This window comes from Oncorhynchus mykiss, chromosome 22, assembly GCF_057628025.1.
Source record: "Oncorhynchus mykiss isolate SJ-2025 chromosome 22, ASM5762802v1, whole genome shotgun sequence".
Classification (NCBI taxonomy): domain Eukaryota; kingdom Metazoa; phylum Chordata; class Actinopteri; order Salmoniformes; family Salmonidae; genus Oncorhynchus; species Oncorhynchus mykiss.
This window is the reverse complement of record NC_143043.1, coordinates 18,964,274-18,989,140: the sequence shown is the minus strand read 5'-3', so window position 1 is coordinate 18,989,140 and position 24,867 is coordinate 18,964,274. Positions and strand designations below refer to the sequence as shown.

At 39.9% G+C, this 24,867-nt stretch overlaps 2 protein-coding genes across 37 annotated transcripts in view; both read right to left on the bottom strand.

Annotated features, from left to right (window-relative positions):
• LOC110501507 (bromodomain adjacent to zinc finger domain protein 2B) overlaps positions 1-6,062 on the bottom strand; it is an 88,994-nt gene extending 82,932 nt beyond the window's left edge. For 27 of the 36 annotated variants that reach the window (XM_021579126.3, XM_021579139.3, XM_021579137.3 and 24 more), the window contains exon 1: positions 5,810-6,047. The gene's annotated coding sequence lies outside the window, so the exon portion shown is untranslated. Of the gene's footprint in view, positions 1-5,809 lie in introns of all 36 variants that reach the window. The other 9 variants (XM_021579130.3, XM_090215662.1, XM_090215638.1 and 6 more) reach the window with 1 other exon arrangement.
• Positions 6,063-15,033: 8,971 nt separating this feature from the next.
• On the bottom strand, positions 15,034-20,902 carry cd302 (CD302 molecule). The gene is made up of 6 exons (XM_021579124.3): positions 20,389-20,902; positions 18,073-18,198; positions 17,797-17,907; positions 17,044-17,226; positions 16,675-16,692; positions 15,034-16,511 (listed from the first exon to the last, which is right to left on the bottom strand). The coding sequence occupies exons 1-6, from the start codon at positions 20,477-20,479 to the stop codon at positions 16,321-16,323; spliced, it is 720 nt and encodes a 239-aa protein (XP_021434799.1). The 5' UTR covers positions 20,480-20,902; the 3' UTR covers positions 15,034-16,320.
• Between the last annotated feature and the right edge of the window lie 3,965 nt (positions 20,903-24,867).

Here is a 24,867-nt window from a genome sequence, read left to right as displayed (position 1 = left end):
GAGTTCTCACACAGGATTTGCCATAGCCTGGAGAAGTGGTTTCCATCCATCTCCACACAACTCGCACGTCAATAACAACCTCAGCAAAACGCAATGAATACACCGTTTATACCTCACCTAAAACAGACAGGCTCTTCCTGCAACTACATCTGTTTCATTTTGTGGTTGGAACATCAGTAGAGGATGAGGGGAGATAGGCAGATATTATTTATCTTCTCTGATGTTTTATCCAGCACTGGAAGCACAAAATGTCACTCCCTGGCCTCAAATAAAGGTCTTTCCCAGTAGCTCCTTTGAACTGCTGCTTGGGCTGAACCTTCTCATGTTACGGCTAGCTGTCTTTCCATGCCATAATTTAAAGAATAGAGACAAGAGCATGAGACTGCCTTGAGAGAAAGCTCAACAACAAAAATGTTAAGTAATAAATAACAGTTATTTTCCAAGAGGTTTGCTTTTCCATCCTAGCTCCGCACAGCTGTGATGGATTACCGAGTTTCACCATTTAATACAGAGTTCAGTGGGGAAGACCGTTTTGTCTGTCAAACTAACAGTGTCTTAACGTGTTCAGGTCATTTACCAACCTCAAAACATCTAAACCCTTTTTCAGCACCCACTATGGCCTATTTCAAACACTTTCATTCATGATAGGTTCCTACATTTGTTTGTGGTTTTTGAAATGCTTTGAAGGTGATATTAATTTGTTTTCGGCATTGTGGCGGAAATTAAGCAGCAATAGGAAAAATGAGGAAGATCCTAATAATCACGCCTACTGTAGTGTAGGTCCACGTGAGACACCTCTGTGCTCATACAGATTATTCCTGATAATCCACTCCTTCCAAACTGGGGATCCCTTTAAACCACTCAGCTAAAACAGGGTCCTACACTTGGTGCCATAATTGAATAAAAATAGGTTTATTTACAGTGGGCGATGTCTCCTTTCAATCTTACCTCAAATAAGCCGTGTAGGCTATTAACTAAATAACTTGAACAAGTGTTGTCTTAACATGGAAAAGTGTCAGGAAGATTTTTGTAATGTTAGCTAAAAAGGGAGTCGCATCGTTCTAAATGCACAAATGTCATCCGTCTTCCCTACAATCATGTGGAGTGGCAGGGTCCCTTTGCCTCCTTCCCCCTCCTCTATCTTGGGAGACACATTAAGCAGAGCTTGAATCAACAAAGCAGAATGTATCCGAGGTTGGTCTCTACTGACCCAGACGCACTCGGTAAGGACAGATTCAAAACATTCACCCCCCCCCCCCCCCCCCTTTCCTTGTAATTTCATGCAGTGTTCGGTGAAAATTAAATATTTAAAATCGTGGCTGCAGAAAGCTTGCTAGCACAGCTTAAATGGCAAGCCTTTGTGGCAGCAGTGACCAGATTTTAAATGTAGGAAGATCAATAAATTAAAAGGAGCCCTGCTGTGCTGTAGCACAATCTTGGTGTGTGAGTGGAATGGGTTAGGCCTATAATAGCCAGTGAGAGTCTGCGCTCATCCTGCAACCATCTGAATTATGAATAGTCTACATGGAGTCTATTCACCAAATCCCAGTGTCCTCTCTGCCTCCACAATTCCAGCAGTTTAAACATGTACTACATGCAATTTCACCTAAGGATACAAATAGCAGTAAGCAGCCAAACAAATAGTCCAAACTATTAGCGGTTCAAACATGGAGTACTTATCACAGCAGGAGACTTCAATCATTGGAGCATCCGTTCTAAAGCTAAGACATTATGAAAAGCATCTCCAGGAGCAGAAAAATAAACCAGGAGGAAACAAACACAAGAGGGGGAAGAAAAAAAAAAGAAGTAATCTCCCACTCCCTGACATGTTCTTAATAAACAACCCTCCTTAATAGTTCTCCAGCTCAGCCAATCAGAAAGTGTCAACCCTGACCTACAAAAGGATCACGTCAAACCTTAAAAATGTTTAAAAACATCAATCATGAAAACAAGAGAGGACGTTGAATTATACAGTATTAACCTCTAGGGTTTGCATACAAAGACCTTAGATTTATTGATGCCTGTGTGTTAAGGGCCTCGCCGCGCTGTTCTTTACAGTGAACCGGCTGCCAATTTGATGGACCTCTCAGCCCTCAGCAGGAGTTCAGCGTCTTTGATTAATGAGTGCAAGCTTGTGGAAGAGGGTACGAACAGGAGGGACAGGAGAAAGAAATGGTGTGAAAATGCACAATTGCCAGTCCTTTAATAGGACGGCTGCCATAATTACTGATGGGTCTAGTTCCTCCTTTTAGAAGAGCCAAACACACTTGGACCCCTTTCACAACCCCCACCAAAAGATTGAAAAGAGGCTGACCCCCCCAGTCTTGTTAAAATCCTCACACTCGACTTCGAGATGGCAATGGTGACTATTCAGAGACACTAAATGACAAAAAAAACAATCTTGTTAAATCCAGATAACCCACATTGGTGACAAACTTTTTCCATCTCGCCTGTTTGGAACACCAACCAGAAAAATAGAAGAAATAAAATCTGTTTTATCTTGGAAATTGACCTTGAATGATAAACAGCAATAATGTGTATCGCTGTTTCACTTAGGCAAGACTTAGTACAGTGACATATTTTGGATTGTCAATTCGGCTAACTTAATGTTGTCATCAGAAGCAGGACACCTAACAGGAAACAAATATCAATGTTTTACATTCTGGTACAGGCTATATTGTGCTACATGTTCTCAAGCAGACTAAGGGGGGAAAACACACACCTCATATCTGCTAATTAGCCTACCAGTTAAACTAACAGGTTGTTGGTAAATTATAATGAATTTACTTTTGTTGTGTGCCTAATAGCCTACCTTAACAATAAGAAACAAATTATTACACCACATGCAAGGAATAGGCTGTAATTAACCAAGTGGTTGAATGGGTGAAAATAATGGAGCTAAAAATACATTTTATTAAAATGACACCACTGGGGCTGGTAGCATTTAAACGTGCCGCTTCAAGCAATTCAGCAACGTTGAGAGATAATGCTAAGATTTTCCATCCTTGAAGAACAATACCCTGCGATATTCCAAACATTCAAATGCGCCACTGCTATTTTTATTAATGCTAAAGCTCACATCCGGAGCTGGTGACTTGTTGTGATGCATTATTGTTTCCTCATTCTGAGACTGTTTTCAAGGACACGAGCTCTGAATAAATATGAGGCAAATTCAGTGACCTTCCAGCATTGTATCTGGTTATTGGTTGATTCATTGGCAGTTACTGGATGCATGCATAACATATCAAGGCTGTAATCTGATTTATCTTGCATCCTTGGCTGGAATGGCTGCTTGAGCCATTTAAATGAATCGACTTTATGGGGAATAATGTCTATTGCCATTTCACTTAGACGGTATGCAATAGTTAATCAATGAACTATTTACAAAAGACCAATCAATCCCTCTGTAGCACTGGTGGCAAAAGCAAAGCAATGCCAAAGGAAGTTCACAAATGTGACATGTGAAATCAATGGCCACAAACAAACAGTCATGTTCTCCATTCAGTGAGTGTGGTGTAAGTGATACTAAAACTTTTTTTAAAACTCAGAAGCTGGTTGTGTTTAAAGCTTGATTCCCAGGTTATTACCTCACTATATACACATTTTGCAATACAGTCTTTATTTTTCTTAAAATACGCTTTGGTCAAAATTGGATCTAGGCCTGTTACTAAGTTACTGGCCAAGTCCATTTTAAATTTGACATCCTAATGGGGAAAGGCCGGACACAACCTGTAGACATTATAGGCTAGCTAGATTTACCTTATAGTCTAACAGCCCTGTAGTATTGGATCTGAACAAGCCTCGACAGATATGTTCTGTCACTTGTGCAGAGGTCAAATAACAAAGAGCCTAAAGGTCTATTAATAACTTAAGCTATTATACCTTCAGTTCCATCAACAAGGCAACAATAGGCATTTGCAATCAGAGTTTAAACTGTGGGCACATGAGTGTCCTGCACATCACTGCACGTGTGCATGCGTAAGTGCATGCATGTGCATTTGAGTGTGTGTGCTGGGGGTTAAATTAATTGCCAGTGCCACCGATGGTTTCCTAACATCTCAACGAAGGATCGCAAGTTAAGCATTTCACTGTACTTGTGCATGTGACAAATAAAACTTGAAACTTGTAATGAAGCAGATGTCAAGTCGATTCATCCGAGGGAAGTGGAAGGCATTCCCATAAGAGAAAGCTGTTTGGCTAAACATCTGCTCCTTTACATTTGAGTTATGCTGTGAATATTCAAACAAAGAAATGGGAGGTGGAGCAATTAGCATTTAGAGCAGAGGTATTCTGCTCTCAGAATATTATTTTTTTGGGGGGTGGGCAGTTTTAAAAGAATCCCCTGAATGAACCACAGATTGGCAAATCCAAGTAGGTACGCATTGTTGGTAAAATATCAGGTTACATTTTGGACACTGAAGTGAATAAGACAAGGTTAGAGTGAAAAACAGGACACGTTAAGTACATAGGACCTAGACATAGCATGGTCGACATAACAACACCATACATAAGATGTCAGTCTGGACTGTAACTTTGTAGAGCATTAGCCAGCTTAGCCAAAACGGGGTCTATTCAATCAAATGTAATGTCATATCAAACTGATTCCTTGCCCTAACTAATTAACCAAATACTGAAGGCTATTGAAAGTGAAAATCAGTCTAATAAGTCAAATGTTGAGAACACTTGACTCAATCATCCTGCCACCACTCAAAATGACTAGCCCTATTAGGCAAATGTGTGCCTTTGCATTGTTAAAACCTTCACTCCATGAAAAAGGTGTCTTAGAAATATGAAATCAATCGCCTCATTCAGTCCAAATGTTACAAAGAATCAGGTGTTACCAGAACTTCAGATGACGTCATATCTTGAAACGTTTGACAACTTTTCGGTCATAAGCATTCTGGATCTTTGAAGCGAAAAGTGTGGGTGGGTTAAAATTGCCCAAATGGCGAGTGGCTTGTTGTTTAGATCGCAGAAAAATGGTGGATATTGTAATATTACACAAAGGGATACATTTCATCAACTCAGCCGGGCTGCAGCTGCTTTTCTTTATAGGAAGCAACACAAAAGACAAGAGGAAAGGAGCTTCGGACAGACCCAAGCAGTGGACTGGCTGAAACTGCTGATTTCCACTGACACCTCCAAACATATATATATAAAAAATGATGCTACACCACAAATAAGCAATAACGAACTAATGTTTAATTTGTGGTTTAATTAGGTTTAACCGATGACGAGCAGACGCTGGCATTATCGGTAAAGAGACACCGACATTGGGTTGACACTATCCACATGACCTGCAACAATGTTTTAAAACATTTCAAAAAACTTAACACTTCAAGTGATTATAAACCTAGTTAACACCAAAATGTATTTCTCTGCCAAATAGATAGCGTAAGAAAAGGGCAGTTAAGCCGCACCAGCTACATCACAAAAGACAAGGTTCGCTAGCTGAACAGCAAGCTGACAGCAACCGACTCGGGTCCACACCGTAAAAAGTGATGGAAATCGACTGTCTCGTCATTAAGTTGGCTACCAACTAGCTGTACTGTAAATAGTTGCAAAGTCACAACACCAGAGTGCTGCTATTATTGCTATATTTATAAGTGTTCTCATTCCTGACAAGTTTGTATCAAGCTGCACCACTCAGGTTAGGTTACATGAAGAAAAAGAGCAAGCCGCTGGACAGCGCTGATAGAACGAGGTGCTAGCTAGCTAGCATGCATCCCTATCAAAATGACAAAACTGAACGTCGCCGTGAATGATAACGCAAGCTAACTTCCACACTGCAAAACATAAGGAAACTCACCTTAATGTTCGTCACTTTAGGTATACTCCGTCAGTTACTATTCAAAAGAGCCTTTATGTTCCTCTCCTTCGCGATTTGCGTTGCTTTGCGTTGAAGTCAGTGGCAGGAGATGATAAAGACGAGAATTGGGCATTAATTGAGTCGTGGTGAGAGTGGGTAGCTATGTGTGAGTGCGTTAGTTACCAACGGCAGATTGAGGGAGACTCCAGACTCCTCAAGGTTTGTTCAGCTTCACTTCAAGGAACGACGAAGTGACGTCAGTTAAAAAGCTCCAACAATGCTAACTTTTGTCTGATTAATTAACAATTCAGTGCTATAAATGACTGTAAGCAGATACCAGGCATCTGGTAGGTATTACTCGTTTGTTTGTTTTTAATCCTGGAAGCGATCTATGATTGATATAGCATTTTAACAAGATAAAAAGTTAAATGGACTCTGTAAAAGCAAATAACGTTTATTGTGGTAAACTAATAGGATGAATGAGGAATGCAGGTGTGGGGGAAAGAACTGGGAAAGATCTGGCAGTGTATACACTGTGATTATTTATTTGTACAATAAGTCACTGCAATTATGTAGCAAAAGGCATAATTAATCAAATAATAAGTGAGGAGATTACACATATACACTTTATTTTCATCTGTGGGGAACAAGTGACTCTTACAATATCTGTTTTTGTCTTAGGATCATAAAATAGGAGATAAATGAAAAGCTACATCTTGAAACATTACATACTCACAGATCCCAGTGAATTCTTTGAATATACTGTACCTTTGGTCCTTTGAGTAAGTGACTTGCAGTAATACAACAACTCAAAGAAATCTTTATGTATTAACACATCTCCTACAGTTGAGCAAAGACTGCCATCTGTGCCTAATTGTGTTTTTCCTTTCTTTGGTCAGACAATCAGCAACAGGCTTTGCAGAGACCTTGTGACCTAGTCTGCGTTAGACAGGGGGTGCAAATTATTACATTCAACAAACAACTGAAGAGCAATATGCTGCAAATTCTCTTCCAGAAACTGGGGAAAATGTGGATAGTTTATGTCGATAGGCCTACTGTGCAATCAATCAATCAATTGACAGGTGGAAAGGTAGAACAAAAAAATAATATTATGTTTGTGACTCAATTTAGTGCTTATCGGGAAATATTCTAGATTTTAGATTTTTTTTTAATATATATATTTTAACGCTATTATGAGACATAAAGGCTACATATAATCACCCAAACCTTTAATTCAATTGTTGATATGTGGCTTTTACACAGATGGCAACAAATTGCTCAGAGAAAGCAGAAATTATCAGCGAATGCTTTGTGTTTGAATGTTCAAGGGAGCAAAATGCTTCTGAATTAAGGGAACTGTGGCTTTTTCTTAAGCAAATTGTACATCCACTGGAGGTAATTGGAGACAGTAATTAAGAAACAAAGTACTTAAAGATGTGTGTGTGTGGGGGGGGGGGGATCCTTATTCAGCATTGTGAATTTAAAACAGGTTTATTTGCTTGTTCACCATCCCTTGTGCTCATTGATTTTCTTCCCCTTCCTCTGAGTCAATTTCGACACTGCATTCAGACGGCCTGAAACGGATGAATCAAGCTTGCCTGAATCGACAGAGATGGTGGGAGAGAAAAAATAATTTGATGATTTTGTCACTGTAACAGCGGGATGCTGGGATTTTAATTGTATTGGAGAATCATCATTAGGGATACCGAGTGATGAAAGAGCTCAGAGCTGCATCATTATAAGAGGCTTCACTGGCCAGGCCTTTTTGCATGCAATGAAAATGTCTAGCATTACCTAGGTCATTTGTAACATAATAAGTGCAAGTCCAATGACTGCAATGCAAGCACATGGGGTGGGGGGTGGGGGGCAAACAGTCTGTCCCCTTATTTGGGACAACATTTTTAAACAGTCTTGATTAGAAAGTATAATGAGATACCAAAAGACATTGTAAAGATGATGTCTCCGGAGGCTGATGGAAGACAAATGAATGTGGTGATTTGGTTTGAATTAGTATCAGTCCATGGCAAGCCCAGGAAACCCACCAGCCAGTGTGGCTGGGGCTGTGCTTGCCGTTATTGATTTTTTTGCCTGACACATTCAAAGAATACAGATTTTAATCATTTCAGTACACAACACCTTATAATTCCAATAAAAAAAACAGAGCCTTCCAGCACCACACATACATTTAATTTAAATGACACAAATTCATCTCTGAGCTACAAACAGGGTAAATGCAGTCCAAGGTTTTTGTACATAATTACGCTCAGGGTTAATCCGCTAGGCCTCTTTAAAAGCTTAACAGTACAATAAATACAGAACAGTTTTCTACTGTGGACCAACTAATCTACAGTGAATTAAAACATTTAGTGCTTTACATATTATGGAAATATTGCCCTGCAAATCAGTGTTTTCACATTTTCAAGAGCATGGTCTGTTTTTCATGCAGTAATGGTGTTAACTTCTTTTATCCATAGATATTTTAAGTATCACTGGTTTTGTGCTATTTGATGATATGAGCCTCAGGAGAATTTCACGACAATAAGGTATATATTGCCCTTTGTTCTCAGCACAAAACAATCCTCTCCAAATAGGTCATGTGGGTTAGTGATGACATGCTTGTCTGTCTTGGACCAACACTAATGATAATAATAATAATAAGTTATTACATTTCTATAGCGCTTATCTGAGAATCTCAAAGCGCTTTAAGAGCAAAAAAACAAGCAATATGTCATGACAGGTCACTCAATAGAGGCCAAGTCTTTGTAAGCTGCATCCTCCGAAGATTGAGAGGGTCAGTTCATGGCTCAAGTGTAGGGATCTGGTCAGAGGATGGCAGATGATGGTGATGGAGCCCGCTGATGATCTTGTAGAGGGCAAGTCAGGGAACCAGCCTGTCTCTTACAGCCGCTGGACTTCTCCTCTTCCACTCTGTGTAACACCAACTAGGGTGATGCCTCAGTAGCTCTGGGTGCCAGAAAGCTCACCACACAAAGTTCAGAATAGTAGCCAGTCGTCCACTACCAGCCCTCTGCCTCAGCACTGTTGTATTCCTCTGTTTCCCATTCCTCTTACGCTTCAGGCGACTCCTCAAATGATGTTAGCAGAAGATTAGGAATTGGCAGCCAGGTGAAGCAAAACAAAGCTGGTACTGTGTCCAGATACATTTTTCAAACAAAACCATTAGCCAGCTATGTAGCTAGCTAGCCAAGCAAAAAAAACGTGTTAACCTGTCAGTCAATCTGCAAAGACACCAGATATATGCTACAAAAACGCAATGTTATTGGTACTGTGTGTGAGGTACTGCCTGTGTCAGATCCCAAAAGATTTGTGAAGATATTAATATAACAACTGGTCTGGTGCAATGCCAGTGGTACCTCAGGTGTACTTATCAACCCACACGGTGTTGGAAGTTAATTTCAGGGGATATCTGTCACGTTCTGACCTTAGTTCCTTTGTTTTGTCTTTTGTTTTAGTATGGTCAGGGCGTGAGTTGGGTGGGTTGTCTATGTTAGTTTGTCTATGATTTTCTATTTCTGTGTTTGGCATGGTATGGTTCTCAATCAGAGGCAGCTGTCATCATTGTCCCTGATTGAGAACCATATTTTGGTAGCCTGTTTTCCATTGTGTTTTGTGGGTGGTTATTTTCTGTTTAGTGTTGTGTTGCACCTTACAGGACTGTTCGTTGGTTGTTTATTGTTTTGTTTTCAGTGTTCATTAAAATATTTAAAATATGGACACTTACCATGCTGCACCTTGGTCCTCCTCTCTATCTCCAGACGACAAGCGTTACACTATCAGACATTTGTACCAAGGGAAGTAGATCAATCTCTAATTTAAGATGTGCTATTCCTGTTAACTACATATGTATAAATATAATATTTATTCAGCGAAATGACTTCATCAGATGTTAAACACCACGCCACTGTCTCTGCTTACAGCATGAAGTGTTATGTCGCTATAGCGGCAGGACTGGGATGATAAAAAATTGCATTCAAAGTGTCCTAAGTCCCACACTCCTCGAAAATATTTCTGAAATGCATGTAGCATAGATAGGCAAGGCTTTAACATTTGTGTGGGGATTTCAAATAGCCCTTCGCCCGGCATTAAAAAGGACATGATTAATCAAGGGAAACATCACCCAGTATGACAAACATCATCAGGATTAATACAGATGTGCATTGGTGGAATATTGATAGATTCATACAACATAATTGACTAACCTGTCATCTTGACATTATAAAATTCCACCATGAAAACGTACTCATTTCCCACGTCATTCACATAATAACAAGCATTCCCAGCAAATTATTGACCTAGAAGGAAGAGAGAAATTATCAGGAAATAAAGATCTGGCATGGAATGTGCTATCAAGGAAGCAAAATTAATCCGTACATTGATAACGAGCACTTATTAAATATCAGATCAGAAGACTTATTTACACAGACTAATTGTGGCTCAGAATAGACTTACTTATAAAATGCCTCTGCAGTGGACGGCCATGTAAATATTGGCCTTTGTTTTCCCTCTGTTAATTGGAGCATGTTCAAGGAAGACAGTGGAGGAGAAACATGAGCCTTCCATAACATGGGAAACAGATGCTCCCCACTTCTGTCTACCTCGGTTTGAAAAGGCAAGAGAGGGGGATGAAAAGAGAATAATAATGAAGAGAGAGTTGAAATCTAATGAAATAATGAGTCTTAAAAGAAAGCTGGATTTGCCTGGGGTAAAACCTGAAACTCTTGAGGAAAATAATGGTTTGGGTGACAGTATTGCTTTTCGGTTAGATAACTGTCACGTATTTCAGAGTAGATTAAAGTCTGAACACATGAGATTCTGAGAAGTATTTCAGGAGTGTTTTACCAGTTGTAAGAGCCTATACAATTACATAAAACATTTTAGAAATTGTAAATAGATGTATTGTTATTAGCGATGCATAAACTATTGAACATTTCAGAGTAACTGTTGGAATATTTGTGGTGAGTTTAGCATCTTTTGTTCACAAAGGAATGCAGCAATACACATATTACTTGATCATTACTTGATAACCCCTGGTGAACAGCAGTGGCTCTGTGCATCCCATTTTCATGCCAACTGTCACTCTGTGTCATATCGTATTTACGTATGTATACCACTGTCCCTTTTAATTAGCAATTTCAGGTCAGTGCAAAACCCATCCTCCTCCAGGCTGTGGTAAGGCAGACGTGTGAATGAAATGCCTTCAGTGTAATTTGATCAAAAATAGGCCATTACAGCCATAATCATAATGGCAACAGCCTCTCTGTAATGTTTGCTCTCCAGAAACAATTCATCTTGGGGTGAAACAGCAACACTTATATTGGCGAAGAAGCAGAAAACCATGAAGGAACACAAAAGCACAGAAAAAATAAAAATAAAAAAATAAAGGACCCATGCTAGACAAGGTAATTATAATGTAAGCAAGTCCCATCATTTTCAAAAAACCTCAAGCGAGGCTTTTTCCTGCCTACATTAACACTACAATTAATTATGATAATCACTTCTGGGCATGAAAACGAACATCTACTTTAGAAAACCTGGCCTGGCACTACATCCTGGAGATAAATATTTATTTTATATTTTATTGTTGAACTTGTGTATACAAAACTGTGTGAACTGTGTTTAATTTTGTGACCACTTCTATAATAAATGGTTGAATGTTTGAATTGATCTGGTATTATTATTATTATTGCCACCAAATAAAGACAAAGCAAATTGAGTCAAATGTCTTGTCATATTTATACACTCGCTGCAATGGGTTTGTATAAACATTTGAATGTTCTCTCAGCTCCAAACTCATTTTCTTCCAAACACACTCAAACCCATTCTAAAAGCGTCGTTCAAGGTTCCTTTCATGGACAACTGCATTCACAGCAAGCTGCTATTGTATTCCTATCTACTAAATTATGCTTTGTTGCATATTCATGGCTGCCTTGTCCAGAGTGAGGAGGGTGAGACAGACTCTTGGGTCCTGGGAAAATTGGGCTGAACAAGTAGATATGTCACAAAGCATTCCTCTGTGATTACAACACATCTGCTGAAATCCCATCCAGACAGAAGCTCATTTCTAAGCTCCGCCTGGACACTGTTTCTAGGTTGTGTTATTGTATGTAAAACCCCGTGGCAAAAAAAGACCAGACTGACTGTTTCAATTTGACTCATCTACAAGACACAATGAGTCATGATTAGAGCAAGATATACAGAGGATTTTGTAAACATAATATTCTGTTTAAATGCATTTTGTCTGAAGGATATGTGTTCATAACATTGAAACATATCCACAGTGCCTCCAGACCAAGAAGTATAGAGTTATTTGTTTACATTTCCAAGCGAATAGGCACGAGAGCGCCGAGGAAAATGCCCAATAAACTAAAAGGACTGAAATCTACCTTTTCCTAAGAGGTGTATAGTGGGAGTCCTGACCTTCACTGTGCCTTGTGTTTCACCTGACCTCATCATTTGTTGTTCTTTGTTGCCATTCCATCTGTGCGAATAGTTTACTGGATGTCTTCCCACAAAACTGAACTTTCAAACAGAATGAGATATCTATGTTGAATCTACACTATGGGTATACCCTACTCAGTCATGTTTCCACTTCTTCAAACACAGTCTGCATGGTGCAGTTGAAAAATGAAGCGTTTGAATGTGTTCACTCTGTAGACCATTTATGCTGAAATGGGTTGACTTTTGGGTTTTGTCAGACTTTAAAACCAATCCTGTTACAGTTTTGCTCACAACAGGCACAAACGTGCCATCAATCAAACTGAATAGATAGCAGCCAGGAATATTTATCTTAATCAAATTCCATGTGATATATTAACACTTGATTGTTATCATGATGTATACTTAAATTAATCAAATTATTCTTCCACTAGATTAGACAATTATCAAGATTTTGTTTACATAAAAAAAACATTCACAATGCATGTTTATCTGAAGGAGTTCATGCAATCCGTTTCTGTTGCTGTTCCTGGAAAGTACAGGCTGGAATTGTGATCTACTGTCCCGCCTAGTGGCCAAGCTCCTACATCACGGGGGGGATGTCTCCTTTCATATTAGGAGTTACATTCACTACATGGCCAAAAGTATGTGGACACCCCTTCAAAGGAATGGATTAGGCTATTTCAGCCACACCCGTTGCTGACAGGTATATACAATCTAGCACACCGCCATGCAATCTCCATAGGAAACATTGTCAGCAGAATGGTCTTACTGAAGAGCTGTGACTTTCAATGTGGCACCGTCATAGGATGCCACCTTTCCAACAAGTCAGTTTGTAAAATGTATGCCCTGCTAGAGCTGCCACGGTCAACTGCAAGTGCTGTTATTGTGAAGCGGAAACATCTAGGAGCAACAATAGCTCAGCTGTGATGTAGTAGGCCACACAAGCTTACAGAATGGGACCACCGAGTGCTGAAGAACACAACGCGTAAAAATCTTCTGTCCTCATTTGTAACACTCATTACCGATTTCCAAACTGCCTCTGGAAGCAACATCAGCACAAGAACGGTTTGTCGGCAGCTTCCTGAAATGGGTTTCCATGGCCGAGCAGCCGCACACAAGCCTAAGATCACCATGCGCAATGCCAGCGTCGGCTGGAGTGGTGTAAAGCTTGCCGCTATTGGACTCTGGAGCAGGGGAAATGCGTTCTCTGGAGTAATTAATCACGCTTCACTATTTGGCAGTCTGACGGACAAATCTGTGTTTGGCGGATACCAGGAGAGCGCTACCTGCCCGAATGCATAGTGTCAACTGCAAAGTTTGGTGGAGGAGGAATAATACAATGACATTCTAGATGATTCTGTGCTTCCAACTTTGTGGCAACAATTTGGGGAAGGCCCTTTCCTGTTTCAGCATGGCAATGCTGAATCAGTGCACAAAAGTGAGGTCCATACAGAAATGGTTTGTTGAGATCGGTGTGGAATAACTTGACTGGCCTGCACAGAGCCCTGACCTCAACCCCATCGAACACCTTTGGAATGAATTGGAACGCCGACTGCGAGCAGGTCTAATCACCCAACGTCAGTGCCCGACCTCACTAATGCTCATGACTGAATGGAAGCAAGTCCCCGCAGCAACATTCCAACATCTAGTGGAAAGCCTTCCCAGAAGAGTGTTATAGCAGCAAAGGGGTACCAACTCCATATTAATGCCCATGATTTAGGAATGAGATGTTCGACGAGCATACACTACATGACCAAAATAATTTCCTAAACAGAAAGATTTCACCCTGTGAGATATCAGATGTTATGAATATATAACTGTGTATATCACTAATGTATCCTTACTGGAAGACTGAATGACCAACATTTACATATTTTCCAGATGGAAGTTGTATTTTCTGAGAGAAAAAACGAGCCTAACCCTAAGGAACAGGGAAAACTACCATTGATTAGTGCACACCGTATCAAAACACTTTGCAACGGAAAAGGAAACGTTTCTTATTGGATAAATTGAGATAGAGCTCTCCCTGTTTGTTAGTTTTTTCCCCCGTTTGGTGCCTAATGACTACAACCCTCTAGTGCTATAGCAGAGCCAGGACATGTAGTCAGTGGGAGGGTGGGTGTGACCCCATCTCATGCTTGACAGATGACAGTGACTTATAATCTATATGCCTTTAAGGAGTAATTAGACTGTCCTCAATCCGGTGTCCTAATTCATCAGGTCCTTTTTAATTATGCATTGACAGATGTATATTTAGCTGTAATGTTCTATAACGATCGCAGGAATGGACAGAATAGTGCTGATATGGATATGGTTGGCATCAATGGTTTGCAAGTGTTGCACTTTGGGATCAGTTAGGGTTGCATAATCTGGGGGGGACACCAATATAACAAATTCTGATATTTTCTTCCAATAACTGGTATTTTGACCTAACAGATCTTTTCACAGCCAATCTGATTGATCAAAATACCAATCTGTGAGAAGAAAATCAGAATTGGGCTGCTTGTGTAAACACAGCTAGATGAGGGATTACTTTAAGATTCCATTAATGTAACATTGTTAACCATGTCGACTTGTTCATTGTCAGTAGGACAACCTCAAATTGTCAGACGTGTCAAAGAAGCAACATGCGCACAACTACTTTGACTGCAATTTCATCCATTATGAAATCTCAAAACAAGCACAAGGTAACCAACCATGTTTGCCCACAAGATGAGACACTCGTACAAGTCAATCAAAAAAAGAACAGGCGGGTCCATAACAGGTGATTTCCAAACTTTATTTTGAGTAACAAATAGGGCTTAGCTAAAGCCAAATTAAATTAATATTGCACAGTTATTAGCAAAAAGCTTTCACAGACATTCAAAAGACCTTATGAGGGTGTAGTTCTGTCAAAACACAATTTTAGGCCCACTCCACAAACTGTAACATACTGTATCACTAATGCATTAGTAAAAGCACTGACCATACCAAAATTAGTCCATTAGAATTTGGATTAATAGCTTTGTAAAAAATCAAAAAAAAGATTATTTAGGAAGTCGGAACAAGGAGATGGTTCAGGTCAAAGGCAAACGATCCTCACTAAAATGTTTTCTCCCATGAATGGACGTTCATGCATGTCACTTCAGACTAATGCACAAAAAAAATCATATCTATTATAAATGTAATCATCTTTAAAAGCTTGTCAGTACATTGACAATCGCCACAAAGAATGCTTTGAACTAAGTTACAACAGCATGCAAACAATGGGACACAGGTCCGCAGAGATCCCCTTTTTTTTGTTGAGAAAATGCACACTGGTTGGATCTGGCTCTTTGACAAGCCTTAATCTGGTTGTTTGAGATATAAATGATGGATTATCCCTCTGTAATTTCAATTACTTGTATTTATCTCTTAAATCGAGAACTAAGACATTTGAAGCCTGGACACTAGGGGAAGAGATACAATCACTGAAAAGTATGAACACTTACAAGGGCAATAGAACATGAAGATGTTTGATAATGATAACTTTTCAAATCGGACTCGCCATGCGGTACAAAGATCACAAATAGTATGCAGATGCAGACAAAAAACAACAGGAGACCGAATGTCTTTGAAGATTGAAAACAGCGATTCTCACAATTCAATATTGAATTAATTCTAACTGCAAGCAAATGATAGTCTACATTCACAGTAATGGACTTTAGGGCACCCTGAACTATGAAACCAGGATTTTCTGAAGGAAAGTTTTCTGAAAACACACTTTCATTAGGATCCTGTTCGGCAAACACAAACATCCATAATTAAAATAATACATCTTCAAAAAGCAGACGGACCCAATATCCATAAGGGAGCCCATTCACACAGGCAATGGTGTAAAGGACCTAAGCAGACGGTGGCTCTAGTTGGTGGTAAAAGTTTTGCCACGTGTCATTCCATCGCAGTATGTTATTTTATCTGTCAAATCATCTCTCCTGGACAATGGAACCCGCCTCAATTAAGGTCACCTTTTTCTCTCCGAGTCCTCTCCTCCAAGAGTGACTGCACACAGCATAATCTAAGAGGACTTCCCACTAAGCCATGTCATCAGTCTCCACTAGGCAGGCCTCGTCAGAGGTGGGAGACCTGAACGGGGGGTGGTACTCGAATGACGTGAGGACTGTACCATGTTGGTGCTTCTGGTGCAGGAACCAAAAGACTGCAGAGATCCCCATGATTCCGATCACACTGAGAATTACCAGAGCTGAAAGCAGTGGACTGGGAGCTGAGCGCACAAAAAACAATGCAGGGTAGGTCACCATTGAGCTTACTGTATTTATAGAAATATAATGAATAGAACGGGCTGGGACACCTGTTCTATTCAGTCTTTCTATGACTGTATGGCTATCTAACAACAAATTAAAGGAAAATGGCCTCACTTCACTTACCAAGTTTGCCATCCTTCTCTGCGTTTGAAGAAGAAAGGAACATCATATCAGTGAAACATGACAAAAAATAATTCAGAAATGAAAATAAATCTGCAACCACTTGTTAATCAAACTGACAAAACAACATATTGCTGCAGTGGATTTATGTCAACAAAGCCATTAGAAGCAGGACACACCATAACGAAGATCACCTGCGATTCAAAATGTGTAATTGTTGGGAAATTAAAAGAACATGGCGGCCAATATTCGGTGGTCAGAGGCTATTTGATGGCCGCCTACTGCCCACGGGCGACATTCGTTATGGTGTGCCCCGTCTCTTAAGAGTAGAAAGGTTATGGTTCACAAATGCTGATAAAAATAGGGCCTTACTTTCAGCAGTTTCACAGACCACGCCATTCTCTGGGTTTTCGACACAGCTGACTTTCATCCACTCCCCTGTGCTGCTGTGCATGGCCACACAGGTGTCCATGGGAATCAATTCAGACTCACTGGAGTTATTCCCCCAGTTATTAAAGCTCAGACCCGTTTCATCTTGCCACTTAAAGTCCTCATCTTATCAGACAAATAAACCAAGACATCAAATTTTAGAAAAATAGCAATGACCATTTATTCTCTCTCTTAATTTCACCTTTCATAACTCCAAAAATATATCGTCATAGAGAAGATATACAGTCAAAACAACCTTGTTCAAATAAAATCAGTGGTGTCTGCGTTTTTTCCACATGAAAGCCGTTAATATCTGGGTGTGGATCACAGTTTATTTGAGTTTCTTTTTTTCATCCTCCTAGAACTTCATAAAAAAACAGGATTTCCTGACATTGTGCAGTTCAAAAATGGGACAGCTGCATTAGCCATGCTTGACAAAACCAAAACTCTTTCCAGGCAGTTTTAACACTACTGTCACAAAGTGTACAAGACCTGATGGATCTTATTAGCAAAGAAATGTACTCACAATACTCATTATGTTACAAATATTACAAACACTGATCCCAAGGCCTAGTTTAATATGGATTGTGGCAGTGGGTCAAGAGACCGCATTATACTGTACAACCAAGTGATATGGCAAAGTAAAATTCATAATACGGAGGTGTCATATTTTCTCCTACATCTAAAAGTACTTACCATCACTGTCATAATACATGCCCAACCACACGTGCATGTTGCCTTTCCACACCTGCGGACTGTACTTGGTGATGAAATTATTCTCCTCTGCACTTTGGACACTCAACAGTTCTAAAGAGAGACAACATAGTTTTCAATTGCCACAGATTGTTCTAACATTGAGAGTAGTTTGAAATAGTTCAATTCAATTATAGCCTTTTATCTAATACATAATAATAAGAAAGGTGTAACATTATGGAATAAAAAGACAACTTCATATCGGGGGCGTCGGAGTACCATATCCTGAGCAGATGTTTTTCGCAGCGTCAATCGTATAGCTTTTTGCCACATCTTCTTCTCCATGGACGAAGTGGTAGCATCTTTGTCTGAAAGGCACCCAGGTGCGCCCATCTGCAGGACAGTCTGTGCAGAGAGTTAATTATGAGACAAAACCACTATCGTTTTCTACATCCACTTTCAAACAAAGTTAGGCGTCCCTGGTTCAACTTACATTTCCAACAACCTGCACAAACTAGTCAAGCAAGTGACCGTTTTATCAGTAGGGACGTGAATGACAAACAAGGATGTATGTTTGACTTTGTTAAGCGAGAGAGACTTTAGTGCAACATCCAATACATCTCGAGAACCCAAGGTGGCTTATAGCAGGTCCCCAGCTTGAGGTTCTCACCTGATGTATGGAGGACTGGTGGCTCCATGTAAACTACAATACCGGCGATCTGTTTTAACGTCTAGAAACTGGAGTAATCCTTGCTAGTGGTACGGTTTTTCAAACCCTTGGAACTTAACTTTCATATAAACAAGAAAGAACCTTTCAAATGCAAAAGATACACCAACCGTTCGCAGTTTAGCAAAGTTGCACCTGGTTGTTTTGTCGCACACTGCCTCAGCTTTGACACATCCTCTCGCCTTGTGCTCGCGTTTCCATTTGAACAGATCGCATTCATTTCTCAAAATACAGCTGGGGGAAACGTTCCTAAACTGCGTACATCAAGTGTGTCTTTTGTATTTAAAAAATTATTATTTCTCGCTTACATAAAAGTTACGTTCCAAACGTTTCCAAAACGGCGAGGCGTATTTGCATCAAGACGGAGCTTTTGGACAGCGGCGGGGTAATTGCCAAACAAGGCTAAATGGGACAGCCAATGGCTCAATGTAATGCAATGGATTTGTACTTGATTTAACTAAGCAAGACAGTTAAGAACAAATTCTTATTTACAATGACGGCCTACACCGGCCAACCCCTGGACGACGCTGGGCCAATTGTGTGCCGATTTATGGGACTCCCAATCACGGCCGGTTGTGATACAACCTGGATTCGAACCAGGGTGTCTGTAGTGACATCTCTAGCACTGAGATGCAGGGTTACATACTGACTAAACCGCCCGTGTTGCGTACGCTGCAAAATAAAATGTACACATACATGTTATTCAATCGTTTAATCCAAACTGCTGGCAAGCGTCTGTGTAGCCAGGCGATAAAATATGATCCAGTTGGTGGCGGTAATGCATCTTAAAGTTCGTTGCCAAAACGTCATATAAAATCATCAGAAGAATGAACAACGAGAGATTAATCTACAGATACAAAAAGGAAACTCAGTTAGTTTTCTTTGATTAACTGTCGGAGTAGAGAACACACAATTTTGTGTGACTCAATTCTACAAAGATCCAGCAACAAAAAAAATATTTAAAAGTGCATTTCAGGTAAAACAACAACCCAATGTTAATCTCCCAGGATTAGCTAGCTAGCAAAATTTCCATAAATGTTTCGTGTGTTTTAACCTGTTCCCAAATTAATATAGTGTCATGAAAATCAAAAGGCACACTTATTAAATTGTCATATAGAAATCAAGTGCAATATTATCACTATTACATGTATATATTACATTAGTATATTACCATAATTATTTATATATTCCTGCAACTAGTCACTTTTCAGCCCTGTTTACATATATATCCATTCACCTATCACGCCTATGCTGACATTCTTGCGCTCACACTCACCACCACTTATGCTGCTTCCATACTGTTTACTATTATTATTTATCCCGCTAGTCACTTTCTCCTAATCCCTGCCTAAATGTACATTTCTACTTCAAATACTCCAATATCCCTGCAATTGTAAATTTGGCACTGGCACTAATCCCATGTAATGAATTGATTGTTTACATTTTGTATGTGGACCCACTTTGAGAATAGTCTAAGCACATTTTACTGAGTGTGGTTTTTAGACTACACACTTCCTGCTTCCTTTGGAAATTAGGGTCACATTACTGTTTGTTTAAACCTTATACCTCGTGATGTCCGAACTTGGTTACAAGCCAAGTCACCCTCTAATAAAAACTAGCAAATCTGGCATGTAATCAGACAAAAAAATGAAGCCCTATAAAACAGGAATTATTATCGTGCGCAACGCAACAGTAACATGTTACACATTTGTTCAGCAGGAAACCGTGTGGAAAATCTTTTGTCTAAGTTTAAAATGAAACAACAACTTCCAGTTGTTTTCTCGAACAATACCGATGAGTAAAGAGCATTTCGCATCCGGTTTTAAACAATACAATTCTGATTAAATAAATATACTATCTCGACTTACCACCAGCTTGAGTAGATTGCCAACAAACAACAACAAAAAGGAAATTGCATAAATATATGGGGCAAAGACGACATTCCTTCAGTGACTCCATGTTCGCAAGCTCCAAATCATGGCTCCAAAATGTTCTTCTTCGGTGTGGTATTAGGACGGACTACTTCCTGAAAAGTTGTGTTGCCGCCAGAGATATTACGAACGGGAAACGTACACAGCGGACGTAAATATGATTCCAAGGAGTTTCCTATCTCCTCAAAAGTATCTCTGTTGCCGCCCACTACTGTACTCAGAAAACAAAAGGTGGAAATCCAAAACTTTTAACACCCTCTAACTTCCGGAAACAACATACAAAACTAAACAAAAAGCAAGGCAACAAAAAACATCTCGTCCCCCACGAATGATGCAGCGCGCCCCCCTCTTGGGCCAATTGAGATATCACATGTGACTAACACATATCAGTGAATTACTATAGCTCTCCCACATTGGGCCAATCAGTTTAATTTCGGTGGCAAGTTTGGTCAAAATCGTGTCAGTGCTGTCTGAGATAGAGCATGTGACTATATGGGCAGGCTCCTGGCAATGTAAATAGTTTGTTTGTATGCTTATTTGGATGTGACTATTCCTCTTTTGTTTGTAGATATTTGTTAATACTTTTTTTTTTTTATCCCTTAACTATATGGGCAGGCGTAATCCACGACCGTCTAGCAATGCAAAGGTTGCATGTTTGAGTCGCATGGGGATGTATGTACGACCGCTGTGTCAATCATAATGTAACCTAATAGTGTAACATATCATACTAAATGGAGCTTCACGTACAAATAATACAAATTGCCCTGAGACCACGTTGCAGCATCTCACGTTGAAATTAAATCCCACCCCACTAACTTGAAATAGTGGTAAATACTCGCCCCAGTGCCCAGGGGCAGATTTGGAGACCCCAGGAAGAGGCCTAGGGCTGCTGAACAAAGAGCTATTCGGAGCCAGCTATTTCAGGTGAACGAAGCAGAATGAAAATGCTAACTGGAAAGACTTGAAATGCCCTCCATTACTAAATGTCTTTGCATCACCACATAGAATAGGGGTTGGTAATAATTTTGGTTTGAGGGCCACACAGGGATAAAAAAAAAAAATCAACAGACCGCACAGATTTTTTTCCAGACCGATTTGTTTGTCAAAAGCAATTTGCGGGCCTAAAGAAGGGCAGTCGCTTCTGAAAGTCTACACACCCCTTGCACAGTCTTCAAATTTTGCTGCCTTAAAATTATATCTACTATTGCAGTGTTATGGGTATGCTTGTCACTGGAATGGATTGGGGAGTTTGTCAGGATAAAAAAAACAAATATGAAAGGAGCAAAGCCCAGGTAAAAAGTTAGAGAAAACCTCAGTCTTCTGAAAATCTAACACTGGGATAGAGTTTTATTTATCAGCGGGACAATTACAAACATTTTAAGACACACCAGAAGGGGTTTCCAAAAGGTGTTGAGTGTTCCTGAGTGGTCCAGTGTCAGTCCTGACTTAGATTAGCTTGAAAAATCAGAGACAAGGTTTGAATATTGCTGTCCATCAATGATTCCCAACCAAATTTACTGAGCATGAGCAATTTTGACAAAGATCATGGATATCTGTTGCCCTAAGAGTTGTGCAAAGTTGGTAGAATATTTTTTCAAAATTATTCTGTTTTAACACTTTCAATTTAGGGATTCATGATGTTTAAATTCTGGGCCAATACCTATATCTGATATTTTCTTTGCAATATAGACCAATACATATATATTAGTTCATTTTATGGACCTTTAAACTATTCTAGCACAGATACAAACTGCAACCAAGTTTTTATGTTCATAAGGCTAATGAGAAAATATGTCAATTGACTTGAATATGGGAAAGGTGGAACATTTCTTATTTGCATCACAAAGTGAGTGAAATGCATCAAAGAGGTATTAGAAAGTTCGGGAAACCATCAGAGAAGATCAGGTATTATGTAATAATTATGTGTGTAGAAAAAAAGATCTGCCTTATTTTCAGTGGTAAACATGTATAAATATGTCAGAATTCAGATATGACGTCATTGTTTTAGCATTATTCATAGAGTTTTTAAAGTAAGGCGCGCAACATGGTTCAATGCGCCAATAAATCAGCACAACCTACTTTTTTGTTTATTTCAAATGGCTGGGGTCTTGGAGCTAAAATTGTGATCATGTATACGAAGGCCGGCCCAAGCCTTTTGGTGGCCCTAAGCGAGATTTGGTTGGGGGGCCTCCCTCTTGATGTTGGAGAGAAAAATTTACGTTTGAAAGTACATTTCCTGCAGTTCTACACATGGGTCGTAGAGAAAATGCTGCAGTTTTAAAGCAAGTTTTCTGCAGTTCTACTCATTTTGCCATGGGGCAGAGACACATTTGTGAAAATCTAAAGCTAATTTCCTGTAAAACTACACATTTTGCATGCCTTATGCCATGTTAATGATATCTGTCAGCTAAATTTGGCTGAAAATGCTAATTGAGTGACTCTCAGTGACTGACAAAACAAGAGAAAAACTGGTGATCCACAGCCAAATTTCAAACTTGCACTTTGTGTATTCTACTCTTCTAACCCTCAACAGTAAGTTGAGACCCCAACTGAGTTCAGTGTATGTCGCTTATGTCTTGAGCCGACTCTGATGTATACCCTGCCAATGACAATACAAAAATAGAGTAACAGAGACCAATGTACAATACGGCGATTGTGGAAAGTGCATGGGGGCTGCCATCTTTATGCGTCTCCGAAAGATGCGATTTTGTCAGTCCCTTCTAACGTGTCTTGCACTGCTTGTGAGCATCGTAGAGGGAAATAACAAGACAAAATCAATAGGGAACATAGACTTGATGTCTTCTGCACATCCACTCCAGTTATTAGCTTTCAGTTATGGGGTCGTAAAAGCTAATATCACCAACCGTACAAAAGCTACAGCCAAATTCGGAGGGAAAAAAAAACATCTATTTGCTTAAGAGTGCACATTGGAGATTACTCACAAGCAGAAGATGGCCTCAAGCAGAGGAGGAAGATAAGATAAATACTGCCACACACATGTTCCTTCTAAAAAGTAGGCTTGCAAAGTTCAGTGTATGTTTGAAGCTTGTCAAAGCAAATGATTATGCAGCAACTCCCTTTTACATTTTTAATGCACCCGCTAAAAGGATTGGGAAGTTGAAGAATATCATTGTACATGCATTTCATTCTATATAATTGTATTATAGATTGTGGAGAAGGAAACAACAACATGTTAATTAAGGGAGAAGTGGTTTTATTGTTATGTTTTGTTTTGATAAAGGAGTTGGGCCCCAGGAGGACATTGATTTACAGAATAACCCATTAAGTCCTCTAGATGGTGCCATAAGTACATCAATTGTACAGATTTCAGTGATTGCAACCCAGTAGGATAACATGCTGCCTGAAAGCTCGCAGAGTGCCTCTTTATATTTGATAAATTACAGTATAAATATGTCAGGTTGTATAGCCAGATCCTTACTTGTAGGCGGCCTGCCACGACTCAAATGATGAATACAATGATTGTCTCATTAATTCATCCAAAGCTCCCAGTGAAAAATAAACAAGGCGCAAGACATTAAGAAGTGAGAAGAATGTTGGTGAGAGCTGGAATGGCAGAGAGCTCAGTGGTGTATACGAAAGCCACAGCTCTAGACAAAAGAAGACTAGAGACACTACATTCATAAAGAAGACAAAATCAACAGGGAACATAGACACGATGTCTGCTGCACATCCACTGCAGAAATTCTTCAGCAATGCCAGAGATTCTTTGGCGGTTTAACAGCCAGCCTGAATGGTTTAAACTTGCACACTTTGTTTTTATTAAAGTGAACACAAGTTACTGTAGCAATGGACAAGACTGATTGGTAACTCACATGAACCCACTTAGCAAATATGTCCAGTAGACATCTCATCTAAAAAATAACAATAAACATGAATATCCTGTTATTATCCTCAGGAGCCCTCCAGGACCTGAGACCAGGCAGCCATTTTAGATCGAACCCTGTGTGAGCGAAGACAGAAAGAGCAACACTCGTAATTTCACTCTCCACTGAGATAGACTTTGCCAGATCCCAAAAAGATAAAAGAGCCCTTTGTACTCTCCCTGTGTAAAGGCCACGTTTTTCGATGGAACCGAAGACATGGTTATTTCAAAGACAACACATCACCACACAATCATTACACCTTTGTTGAGATCGCTCATATTACCTGCAGACAGACAAAGGTGCAGAATGGGTAGTATGCCATAGCTGTAGTAGATGAAGAGGCGTGTCCGACTTGTATCAGCTAGACGCAGGTGGCTGCAGGCCACAGACAGCTGCAGCATGGATCTGGCTCCTCGTCTGTCTGCTCACGGTTCCCCGTTGGGTGGCACCACACCCTGCAGGAGACCAGGAAGACCCATCTGCCAGTCCAGGGCTTGGCCACAAAGGCCCTCTCCAAGCACCCGTCCATTTA

What these genes read in the sequence shown, in the direction of transcription:
- cd302 (XM_021579124.3), bottom strand. Translation starts at nt 20,479, where the DNA reads ATGGAGTCACTGAAGGAATGTCGTCTTTGCCCCATATATTTATGCAAT. An exon ending in GCAATCTACTCAAGCTGGTG is followed by an intron (nt 18,199 to 20,388) that starts GTAAGTCGAGAT and finishes CTCTCTGCACAG; the next exon opens with ACTGTCCTGCAGATGGGCGC. An exon ending in CATGTATTATGACAGTGATG is followed by an intron (nt 17,227 to 17,796) that starts GTAAGTACTTTT and finishes TTGTCTGATAAG; the next exon opens with ATGAGGACTTTAAGTGGCAA.